This window comes from Dendrobium catenatum, unplaced genomic scaffold, assembly GCF_001605985.2.
Source record: "Dendrobium catenatum unplaced genomic scaffold, ASM160598v2 fragScaff_scaffold_231, whole genome shotgun sequence".
NCBI lineage: Eukaryota > Viridiplantae > Streptophyta > Magnoliopsida > Asparagales > Orchidaceae > Dendrobium > Dendrobium catenatum.
Window position 1 is genome coordinate 4,568,545 of NW_021318693.1, and position 12,678 is coordinate 4,581,222.

General features: G+C 32.5%; 1 protein-coding gene across 2 annotated transcripts in view; it reads right to left on the minus strand.

Moving 5' to 3' along the window:
- Positions 1–4,562, minus strand: part of LOC110097759 (ubiquitin-conjugating enzyme E2 7) — a 30,692-nt gene extending 26,130 nt beyond the window's left edge. Inside the window, exons 1-2 of one of the 2 annotated variants that reach the window (XR_003700113.1) lie at positions 4,308–4,562; positions 4,103–4,205 (exon numbers count right to left, since the gene is read on the minus strand). Coding sequence is in view for 1 of the 2 variants with exons in the window: in XM_020824310.2 (XP_020679969.1) it covers positions 4,103–4,205; positions 4,308–4,356 (152 nt within the window). In the remaining variant the exon portion in view is untranslated. The remainder of the gene's footprint in view (positions 1–4,102; positions 4,206–4,307) is intronic. The other variant, XM_020824310.2, reaches the window with a different exon arrangement.
- Between the last annotated feature and the right edge of the window lie 8,116 nt (positions 4,563–12,678).

The window sequence follows — 12,678 nt, forward strand, 5'->3', positions numbered from 1 at the left end:
AAATATGGAAAGTAAGTAATTAGAGACTTGAGGATTTGGAGGCAAAGGAGGGGAACTATGGCCGACGGCTAGGGGAAATTGGGGTTGGGGCCGGCGGCCAAGTAAGGGGGCTAGAGTTTGGGTGGTCGGCCTAAGTGGAGGGATGGTGGTGGGAATTTGTCGAGAGGTGGGGAGGGGATGGCCGATGGTGGGAGGGGAGGGGAAGAAAGAAAGCAAATAAAGATGACCACGAGCCTGGATGCCTCCTACAACTGGTGGGTGATCTGATTCCCTCACTTAGGGTTCTCTCCAAAGCTTTCTCACAACCTCACAAGGAACAAGTTGCTGAAATTTTCATAATATCATTTATTACCTCCTCAAATAAGGAGGAGGAGGCTTTAAATAGCAAATACAATGAAGAAAATAAAAAGACCAACTTGCCCTTAGGGCATACACATGACTAGGCCCCATAAATTAATACATAAATAATAAATCTAATATAATGATAATCAAAAGTAAAGAGGTGCAATCGTGGTCGTAGATCGACGGCCATGCCTCTGGTAGACTCTTCAAGGTCGGATATCCTCATCAGTTGTAGTATACAACTATAGCCAATATCTAGGGAAAAAATAGAGGGTGAAGAAAAGAGAGTCAAAGCCTCTATTTCTATTGGGACTAGAGGATGGTGGGTATTAGATAAGAGGGAGGGGTTTCAGATCAAGAGAATCATCTTCGTATTGAATTTCCAACGTGTTTTCATTTATTACAATTGATCTCTATTTCTAGAAAATTAAAAAAAAAACATAGAAGCAAGCAAAATCCAAACTAATCTTGAAAAAGATCACCATCATTTTGAGCAATAGACCCAAGATGTATAAAACGTGTACTCTTATTAACGACTTGATAGCCCAAAGTCACAAGCCCCCCACTGGTTCTATTACTACTAAAATTACACTCCATCTTTTCAATTTTAGATATACTCAAACGAAAACCTTTAGACTCTAAGGTTGACCTCCATAATTCAAGTTTACCATCAACTCCCTCTCTAATCTTATCAACAAGAAGAATATCATCAACAAAAAGCATACACCAAGGTACAACCTCTTGCAAATGTCTAGTAAGAACATCTATAACTAATGTAAAAAGATATGGGCTTAAGGTTGATCCTTGATGTTATCCAATTGAAATAGGAAAATAATTGATCAAATCATCTTGTATTTGAACACAAGTAATAGCTCCTACATATCCTTAATGACTTGAATATAAATATTATTAATCACTTTCTTTTCTAGAACTCTCCATAGCACTTCTCTTGGAACTTTAGCATATGCTTTCTCTAAATCAATAAATATCATATATATATCCACCTTATTCTCTCTATACTTCTCCATCAAACAGTCATAAGTAACTAACTAAAAACATGAAATCCGAAAATAAGGATAAACATAAGAAATAATCTTTAAAACAAGCAACACATTTAAAATTCTGCTTGAAATCATCCTTAAGTGTTTGGTCCCTGCATGTGGATAGGATTTGGTTGCTATTTTGTTGCTAAATTCCACGTTGCATCTTCTTTTTAGTAAATTGAAATTTGAACCATCCTAGAAGTTTCCAATCCCGTCATAGACGGTTTTAGAGTTTGAAACTTCATCAATTCCATCTAGAAACTCTCGGGGATCTTGTAGAAAATATGAAAACTGTCTTGGACCTTCTAAATCAATTGAATACTATAGAAAATACATAAAATTGATGATTTTGGAATCCTCTTGGTTTATTCTTGCATAATGTAGCGATTAGAATTTCATTCTCTTTTTAATCAAAATTTTAATTCATATGTAGTTTGTCATGTAGACTTATATATAAAACAAAAGCATGATTTCATATTATATATCATAAATATTTTTCCATAATATCCATCTAATGCCTTGTCACCTGTACCATGTCTTAAGTTCAGCTCTATGCTTTATAGCCTAGAACAGCGGCTACCAGCTCACGAAAAAAATATAAAAAAACGATTCACTAATCATGAAAAGCAACCTAAACAACTTAAAAACAAAACAAGCCCGTCTTGGATGCATGAACACTAAATTTCTTATGCTTAAAAAATGTGCCGTTGGCTAAGCTTCAATGCATTAAATACACATATGTTGGGCAAAGATGCCACAACCACTGAAGACCTAGAAGATTTTACAAATTTTCATGCAAGATGATAGATTCTTTATAGTTTCATTATATTGTAAGGCAACACAAGATACCAAAGATTGAAATCACATCAGAAAGACAAGAGCTAAGGTGTTTTCCCTTTTATAAATAGTTTTCTGTACAACTAGGTAAAACATTGAGTACTTTTCGTAAAAAAAAGATATTGATATGTAAATACTTTGTCAATTATTAGACTTAAGATATTAATATTGGGAAACCCATTCAACAATTAATCAAGAGCTATGTTGAATTTTTTAATGAGAATTCTCCAAAATGCATAGTGAGGGAGAACTACCACTAGCACTTATGGACTATATTATTGTAAGGTACCTTCCATCAAGAAAATTTTTTTTTTATTGATTTATTATGCAAAAGAAAAATATTGTTGCACTTCTTAACATATACAACATATTCCAAATAATGCAAGTGAATATGTAAAATGAGCATGAAAAAAATTGAAGGTTAATAGAAAATGAAGAAGAGTAAGGATAGTGTGATTTTCTATCTTCTAAATTAGTCGTGTAATTTATCAGAATGGAGAAGTAGCTTAAAATAATTAAATTTATGATCATTTTATAACCTTTACACAAATAAAAAACATCTCCAGTCTAACAAAAGGAGGAAAAGCTACAAGTAAAGATGTGAATTCACTATACTACATGGTATTAAAAAATGCTCGCCTTAACAAAGACATTGTCAAGGTACATCCCCTTGTAAAGTGAATCACCTGGGAGTAGGTAGGAAGCTGATAAGGCACCTCAGCCTTTTTTTTTATATATGAATGAAAAACTTTGCCTTATTTAAACAACTTAGACTCTAAGATACGAGCAACCTATTAAGTATGATTACCAATTCATACCTTCTACAAACATTTCCTAACACCCTTTTTAAACATCCAACACTTCCACACGAAATAACCCCAAGGATACCCACATTTTTAAAAAGCATCTATATTGCAGAATGCCTATCCTACAGTGGGGAAAAGTAATATCATACAAACAACATGAAAATAAAAGAACCGCTACATAATGTGAAGTCCCTACAACTCTATGTAGGGATGCAAGTGAATTTATCCTCCGCAATTGGAAGAAATTAGCCCTTATTTAATAACACTCCAGAGGCTAAACTCCAAACCACCTACACTCTTCTCTAAAATCCTCTTTGAGTCTTTAGACCTTCTACCACCTTACAATATTTGATAACCCTGACGTATCATCATCATTGTTATTGCTATAGGCACAATCAAAGCATATAGCTTTTCATGCTAGTTTTATGGTTCTCATGTAAAAAGTCTTCAAAAAGTATCTGAAAGTATTTTATCAATCATGCCTGAAAGTGAGCAGCACTCTAAAGGAATGGAGAAACGGAATTTCTAAACTCACTCCAAATAGTAGAGACTAGGCTAATGATGACGAGCACAAGCAACATAAAAGACCCTGAGAGACATTTTAACAGATAATCCTAGCAATTGCAATTTATAAGTAGAACAACCCAGCATCAGATTACAACTCTGAGTCAAAACCATAACAATATAAATATAGGGGGCGACTAGCAATAAAATTAAATTATGCTCTTGTATATCCTATGTTTTCTTTGCTCCATGCTAAAGTCAAGGAAATTTAAAACATGAAGCATGCCCTGGGAATAGATTAAAATACAATAAAATAGGAAAAGCTTTATCATTCAAGGAAACAAATACCCTAACAGAACCTTCAGGAATCACAATTTTTAAGCAAATTAAGTCAATTTCAACCATTTTCCTATTATATATAACAACAAATTTCAGATCAAACAACAATTAAAAAAAAAAACATATTTCACATGAACACCCAACATATCCATCCAATATTTAGCCCAACATATCAATGATTAAAACCAAATTTCAGGTGAAATCCAAACAATTTCCAAAAGAATCACTCACTAGAGCGTGTCCGGCGGGCCGATGATGGTCACGCTCCATTCAAAGATATTAGAATCGTCTACAAGGCCGGCGGAGAAGCCGTCCACCGGATTTTTGCTGAGATCTGATCATAGAACAAGAAATAAACAGTGAACCATCATATATATTCTCCATGCTAGCGATGCACGATGAATTTGGTGTAAACCCTAGCGATCAAACCGCTAACCTTTCAGTTGCTTCTGAAGGAGCAAACTTGCTTGGCTTGCCGCTGCCATCAGCGACGATCAGGGAATGGGTAAAACGCGACAGCCTGTGAGGAAGGAGAGGAGACAAGGAGTCCGTTGGGATGCTCTGCTTGCAGGCAAGGCAATGACGTAGAAGCGGAGAAGCCTTCGAAGCCCAACCAGCGGACAGGTTTGATAAATATATAGGCTCAAGAGTCCGGTGGACGAGTGAGCGAGAAAGACGAGTTGTAGATTTCCTGATACAGCTATATATATATATATATAATCACAAATAAATTTTCTAAAAAATAATTTTATTGAGTTTTTTTTTTTTTTTGGATTATGATTAGTTGATGGTAGGGTTAGAGTATTTTTACGTTGTCTTTCTCTCTTATCTTTTTTTTTTTTCTACTAGTATTAGTCCTTATTCTTCATCATCTCTTAGCTTTGGTCTTCTAAGCTTTTTGGCTATGGTTCCTTGTAATTTTTCTAATTTGAATGGTCGTCTCCTTGATCCTTTCAAAATAGCCCACCAAGCACTTGAAGGGCCTCTTAACATCTCACACACATCACTAGCAAGTAAGTTTTTTCTATGCTTCATCTCAACCAATGAAGAAAAAGTTATTCATGAATAGTTTTATTATTTGTAAATGTTGAATGTACATACAAGTGTTTCCCTCGAAAATGATACTGTGTTCATTATACATGTGAAAAATTACATATTCTTGTGTTATATTTGATGCTATTCACTAGCGGATCCAGGGTGGGGGCACTAGGGGCAGGTGCCCCCACAAGCAAATGAAAATTTTATAAATTAGGTAATGTATTTGATATAAAAGGTTAAAACATAATTAAGTGAATTAGCTTTATCCTAAATTCCTTTCGTTGCCGCTATTTTTCCCCACATGCTTGAAGCAGCAACCCTAAAGCCAAATGTGCTCAAAATTGAGATTTATTCTTGGTTTCCCCCAAAATATTAATTCTTGGTATTCGCACGGCTCTCTCTTTCTCTCTCTCTCTCTAAGGATTTGTTACTTGTGAGTCTCTCTTTCTATCACTTTTTTTGTTCTTTTCTGAAAAAGGAATTTAAAGTTATTTGTTTAGGGTTTAGGGATGCGTACCGTATTGTTAGATTTTTACTTTACAATATATAATAAAAACATTTAAAAATCTTATAAAAATGAAAAATAAGTAAAGTATTAGATCCAACCATTTTGTAAATTTAAAGTTTTAATTTTTATGATATAATCTAATTTCTTAAAGTTATTTGAATATGAAAATATGTTTAAAATTAGCAAAAAAAAAATGTAGAAAATGAACTTTGGGGAGTAATTCAAAAAATTTTTTAAAAAATTTGCAGTGTATAATTTCTTTTCTAGTTATTTTACTTATTAAAATTTTAAATATAGATTTAGAATAATTTAAAATCAATAATTTGTGCCCCCATTAATACAAATTTCTGGCTTCGCTCCTGATATTATTCATGCATGTTGATGGTACTGAAATTTCTATGGTCATGTACTTGAAAATGTGTGGAATGAGGGAAGAAGAGAAAAATGCAAGTCATTATTTACATTAAATGTGCACTATGCATACTTATGTAATATATAGATATTGTTTACATATGTTGAAAGTACTAACATTTTTACATTTTTAAAGTACTATTATTTCTATGTTCATGTAATTGGAAACATGTAAATAATTTCTAGAAATAATTTAGCACAGCGATGCTGACGTGGGGTTGCAGTGTAGTGATGTTTTACATGCAACGCTGTAGTGTTAGGTCAATGGAGCGCCGCAATGTTAGGCGCTAAACAAAATACCATGCGTATGAGGGTGAGCTGATGGACTTTCCTTAAAATAAAAGGTCTGTGGTATAATTATAAACTTTACCTTATAACCAATTGACCTATTATGCCAGCGACAGATGATGAGGTCTTCTTTAATTTAGGGTTTAGATGATGTTGGATTAATTCTGAAAGTTCTTTATTTAAATATGCATTGAGATTAGTGCCTAATCAAATCAATTTTTGATAATGTATCAAATATAATAACATTGGGCTTGAGAGAGGGCATGATGTAGGACAAGTATAATCTATTATAAGATTGATGTAATTACATTAGTAGTTGTTAAATTATTTATAAGTTAATAATGTTAAACATATAATTAGTATAGAACACATACACAATAACAAGAATGAGTAGGAGGTGATCTAAGCTATTATTATAATAAATACACTAGAAGATTAATTCTTATAAATGCATATAAGAAATAAAGAAGTATGAATAATCTAACTTGTGGGGGATTTAATATATCTAGTGATGAAATGATAATAAGTTGAAGTTGACCTCTATAAATAGTTTATCATCACTATGACCTCATTCCTTTCTTAGAAGTCTTTGTCTAGGGGCTATGAATTCACACACTCAAGTTCTCCTTCACTTTAATTTGGAGTAGAAGCACACTCAAGTAAATAATTGTATCATGAGGGCTGAGTAGAAACTATAATAGGAGAGCCAAGTAGGCATTTAAGCATGACAGGTTCATAGGGAAGAAGGCAAATTAAGAGATTGGTTGGACCTAGTAAATTAATATGTATAATTAAGTAACTAAGCATGTATGAGCAAGTAGTCAAGTAATTAGGAGAATGCTGAGTAGTTGAGCTTGTAACTACATAGTGTCAAGTAAGACATACCAAGTGCCACTTCACATGTCAAAATGGGGCAAATTTGTAGCTTTTGTCTCTTATAGAGTATAGTTTTTCCTTTGTGTTCTAAATATATAACAAACACAATTCATTATTATGTTGACTAATGTTTGTTTTAGCTAACTTGAGTTAACCAAAGTTTGATCAGGCTAATTAGATTTTATTAGGTAGATTTCTTAATCATCATGTTTAAGTGTTTTAGGGATATCACTCAAAAAGCTAAGATCTTCCCTAACTATTGACTTTGTTAGGGGCTTCCACATAGATCTTATTTTAATTTGCTTGACTGAGTAAGGCTCTTTATGTCCTTTTTATATTAGAGATGTTTTATGGTTAGCGTAGGGTTAAGATATTATAGTTTTGGACATCTTTTACATTTCTCTCACACTCTCTTAATGCATATTAGAAGGTGCAACAATTGAAAGATCTTAAATGGATTTATTTGAAACATCTAAAATTTCTACACTATGGTGCTGCGGTGGTGGAATTTTGAGAAATGTGCCTATGGAGGTTGCAGCATTGGGGCGTCAGAATTCAATAAAGTGACACTTATGTTCTTTGTTCTACAGTAACTATGGAATAAGTATGAAGTGTTGTAGAATAGAGTGCATTAATGTCGCCGCGTCAAATTCTGGCATTGCAGCACTGCACCCCCCAAAGCCGCGACACTCAAAATCCCAATGCCACAACAAATTAGTTTCAAAAAAAAATCATGCCCAATAATCTACTAAGAATTTAGGATACACGAAATCAATACAAAACAAATTAGTTTCAAAATAAATAAGTACAACATAATTTCAAATCATATCAAAATCAAATCAAAATCTTGTCGAAGAATCCAAGCCAAACTAGAAATCAATTTATATTATACAGTCAAACAATTCATGTAATCACACACCATTTATTTATGCAATGAAATGTCATGCCATTCATAACAAAATTTCTTAGCAGTAGAACCTTCAGGCCTATTCGTATCTACATGTAATTGCAAGTTGTACACTCGTGGCATCATTGGGACAAGTGCTGTTGGTCCTAGTGCAAAAGACTCTAACTGCCACTAACAACCACTAACAACTCTTTCGTAAGCCATATTATTCAATTTTGCATTGTTTTCTCTCAATCATACAATCCACTGTCCTTCAATCTGCCTAGACTATCTTGCTCTAGGATCGGCTCTTCTTCCAGGTCTTCTTTGTAGACAATTAGCTACCTTATGTTCTTGCTGTCTATATTGAAAACATCGCCTCGCTAGAAGGTTGCATTGTCAGGAATGTCTCCTTCCACAATGAATACAATCATTGTAGTTATTGGTAGGTGCTATCAATCCTCTCCTCGAATCAGCATATCTACTTATCTTACCATTGACACTTTTTTTATCCCTGCTTGATTCATCTCTGATCCTCTTCCCGCTCACATCATACCTGGGTGCAGGTACTATCAAATAAATCTCTATTAATTTAGCCCTTTTCAAATTAAATTATGGAGTGTGACATGAGGTTTCTTATACAAGTTAATCTCTGTTGGATTCTTGCCTTTTTCTTAAGTGCACTTTGGTAAAAGAAAGTGCTAGTGGTATTCTTTATAATATGCAACATGATTATGAGTTGTGTGTTTATTAGTTGATTAAAAAATCTCTCCACTCCAATGGAAATAAAATTGGCAAGTCAATATACAAATATGGGTGTCTCTCTTATGGTGTATTTTATTCCTCTTCTATATTTTCTTTAAGCGCATCATTCACGATCTTTAAGCGCATCATCCAATAGAACACTTTGTTATAATATCATAATTTTGGATCACCATTCATGTTGTTTCAGGTGGAGAAAATTTTGATAGGTCAAAGAATTCTGATCTTTTGAGAACAAAGTTCTGTGAATTTATTATCCTATAAGATTTTGACTTTGTGCTGCATATTTTCTCGTAGTACCAGGTCGTATCATCTCAATACTTAGGGTCAGGGGAAGAATTTTTTAGTGGAATAACAAATTAGTGACACATACAAATTCAAATTTAGTAGTACTAATTGAAAGAAAAACATAATGGTTTAGAGGTTTCTTATAGTGTTGTGTTTTTGTCCTATTTTAGATTAGGTTGATCCACAAAGACACCACACGAGTATCCAATCTCTTATATATAGGTTGTTTAGGCTGATGTAATGAGCCTCTCTTGTAAGCCCAATAGATTAAAGAATAAGAGATTCCTACAACTCCTCTCTCCCTCTCCTCCCTTATTCTTCACTCTCTCTAGCAAGAAGGCTCAAGAAGAGTTTCTTCTTCCTCCCATTTCTAGAACATAGGAATTTAATTCAGATGATATTTTAGTCAGCTGAGATTGCAAGGTTTTAAGCCATATAGAGCTTTATAAGACCAGAGTCCTCAATTTGATGAGGAGGAGACAAAAAAAAAGATATTTAGAAAATGATATTAAGTGTGCTTAATATTGTACATCTTGAACAACATTTTTATATTTATCAGTAGTTCATATATTTTTCTATTGGATTTAGATTTAATTGATGCCAAATCACTTAAATTTTAGCATCTTTCTATCTATATTATATCATTCTCTTATATATTTTTCTTCAGATAGACAATTCTCAATCCTAATGATACTTTCTCATTCGAACTATTTGAAGTTTTCATCATAACAATTATCTTTCACTTCTATTTATAAAGAGGCCATCAATTATCCAATTACTTTCTTTTTATTCAATTTACCTATCATTACTTTGATTTTATGTTCAATTTTTAATAGCACCTTAATTTCTATGTAATCTCTAAATGAGTTGATCTCATTTCTCTTTTTCTTTATGTATAGAGATCAAACTAATGAGGGCACTATCATGATAAAGCCAATCAACTTAGGCTTCGTTTGGGGTGATTTTTTTATTATTTCTTAAAACAACTCTTTAGTATAAAATTTTTATTTTTTGTATTAGAAGAAGTAGTAAGAGAGCCATCCCAAACAAAGCCCTAATAAAAAATAAATTTCATGCAAAACATATGTTACATGCATGAGAGCAATCTGGCTAGTGGCCGACATTCAATCAAATACTTGACCACCTCAAAGATAATTTACCTAAAAAAAAAAAGATTCTTTCAAACCTATTAAAAAAATGCATATATAATTTTATATTTTCTTTTAGGGTTTAGGGTTTAGGGTCCCGAATTTAATCTTAGAGACATAATGCGAAATGAGCATATACGTGAAAAGATTGGAGTAGCTCTAGCGACATATAAGATTAGAAGAGTCACTTTAGATGATTTGGTCATATAAAATGTCAGTATTTTGATGACTCGATTAGGAGAATATATGTGTTATATATGACCTATGTTAAGAAATGTAGAGATAGGCCAAGAAATATTTGGTTAGAAAGTATTAGAAATGACTTTTTTATATTAGATTTAAATAGGAATTTGACTTAAAACAGCCACAATGGAAAAAAAAAAAAATGATTCATGTAGCTAACCTCACATAGTGTGTTAAAGGCTTGATGCTGTTGAACTCTTTTCGAGAAAAAAAAAAAAAAAGTATTGAAATATTTTGGCACAAAATGTATTTGGCATAAAAAAATTTGTACTAAAATTTTGTTTTAGAAAACAATAAAAAAGCCGTCCCAAACGAACCCTTAGTTTTCTTTGGGACAGCTTTCAGATTGCTTTTTAAAACGGCGTTGTACTGCAAAAATTTCAAATTAAAAAAATTTTTGTACTAAAAAGTTATTTTAAAAAGCAAGAAGAAAGTCGTCCCAAATGAAGCCTAAGGTTTCGCCTAACTTCGTCTGGGATGACTTTCTTAGTGCTTTTTAAAATAGTTTTTTAGTACATAAATTAAAATTTTGTACTAACAAAACTATTATAAGTAGTAAGAAAGCCGTCCCAAACGAAATCTTAGTTTTGCATATTTGAGGCTTATATGAATGATTCTTTATAATGAAAAGATAAGGTCGTGGAGATGGAATCGATCCACCCCCATGACTAGGTTTGAGCACTTTGACCATGAATTTGGTCTACGGATCTTTATATTCTTTGCCACGGAGAACAATTTTACAAATTCAAAGTGTTTGACTATGATCTACGCTAGTTATTATCTAGATGCTTATTCTCCACTTAATGTTTTGCTTCTCTGGTATTTAAAAATATTTAGTTTTGTATGTCTTACAAATTTCACTTCTTCGACACAAATTTTGATGCACCGTCTATATTAGAAATATCAAAAATTAAATTTAGAATTATTCGGACTCTGATTACAGTGCGGTTATAGTCAAACTGTGCATCTTGACAAGATGAAACCAACAATCCAAAAGATGATTCGATATGAATCCAAATGATCAATTAACTGAAGTCTAATTAGAAACTTATGGAAATTGATTGCAGGATCATGCAATATTCAAATCTTGTGTGTTTCTAGTCAAATCGAGCGGTGTCATGAAGCTAAATCTACTAAGTCAAAGATCACTCAATTAAAAGGTCATTAATGCCTTAAATGGCCTATGATCAAATGATTCAATATGAGCAGTTCGATGAAATGTTATTAAATTTTAGCAAAATTTATCAAAATGCCAATGCTAAAATATTATAAATTGACCCCTTATTATCAACATGAAAGAAACCTAAACTTGAGTTTGAAGAGAGCTTAGAAAATTTGAAGAACCAAAAAAAAAAAAAAAAAGAAAGACAAGCTCACAGACACATCGAAGACTAGAGAGCTCTACAAATATCGATGATCATCACTAGCCACCACCATTATTTGACTTCTGTTTCTTGACTATGATAATTTGAACATCTTCGCCCGATTGTTTTTTTTCTAATAATTATCGCTCGATAATTATAATCCATTCATGATTGTTCGAGCGTCATTGTTTGACCGTTTCACCCCATCATCATCGCTCGACTAACATCATCTGATCATCATAGCTGATCATCATTGCTCGACTAATATCATCCAATTAAAATTTTTTTAGGATGCAACAAGCTTATAATTATTAGTAATAACTTTTTAATTAGTTATTATCATCAACATCATTTAGTTATCATTATAATATTCTAAACTATTTCAAGAGCAAATGGAATTGAGCACATCATTTCAGTCCAATAAACCAACAATTCATTGTGATTGAAGGGGTCCACACGCAGAGGACCATGAAGTGCAAGATGGTGTTAAGAATGTGCTGGCTGGAAGAAAATTTTATTGGATTATGAGATCCACTTGCTTCAATTATTTCATTTTGGTGACCTCATCAATCAATGCCTATTGATGGGGTAAGGCAGGATTTTTATAGTACTCATGTGGGGCAATCTAAGCTGATTCAGATTTCATTTGGGACGATTTTTTTATTGTTTTATAAAATAATTTTTTAGTGTAATTTTTTTTTGAATTTAAAAATTTTGTAATAAAAAACTGTTTTAAAAAGTAGTATGAAATATGTTCCAAATAAAATCTCAATTTGATGTAATTATTATTGTCTATTAAGAAGTGATAGTCATTTGCTTATATGTGTGGGATATTATAGTCTACCATTCAAAAGCTATTAGAAAGAATAGTTTGGATGGATTTAATCAATGAATTGCTTTTAGCATTATTGAATACTTAGGCATTTGAAATTTTGGCTTTTATCACTTTTTCAACTTTATCGCCTTTTTCTAATTTTTCTCTCCAATGTTCTATA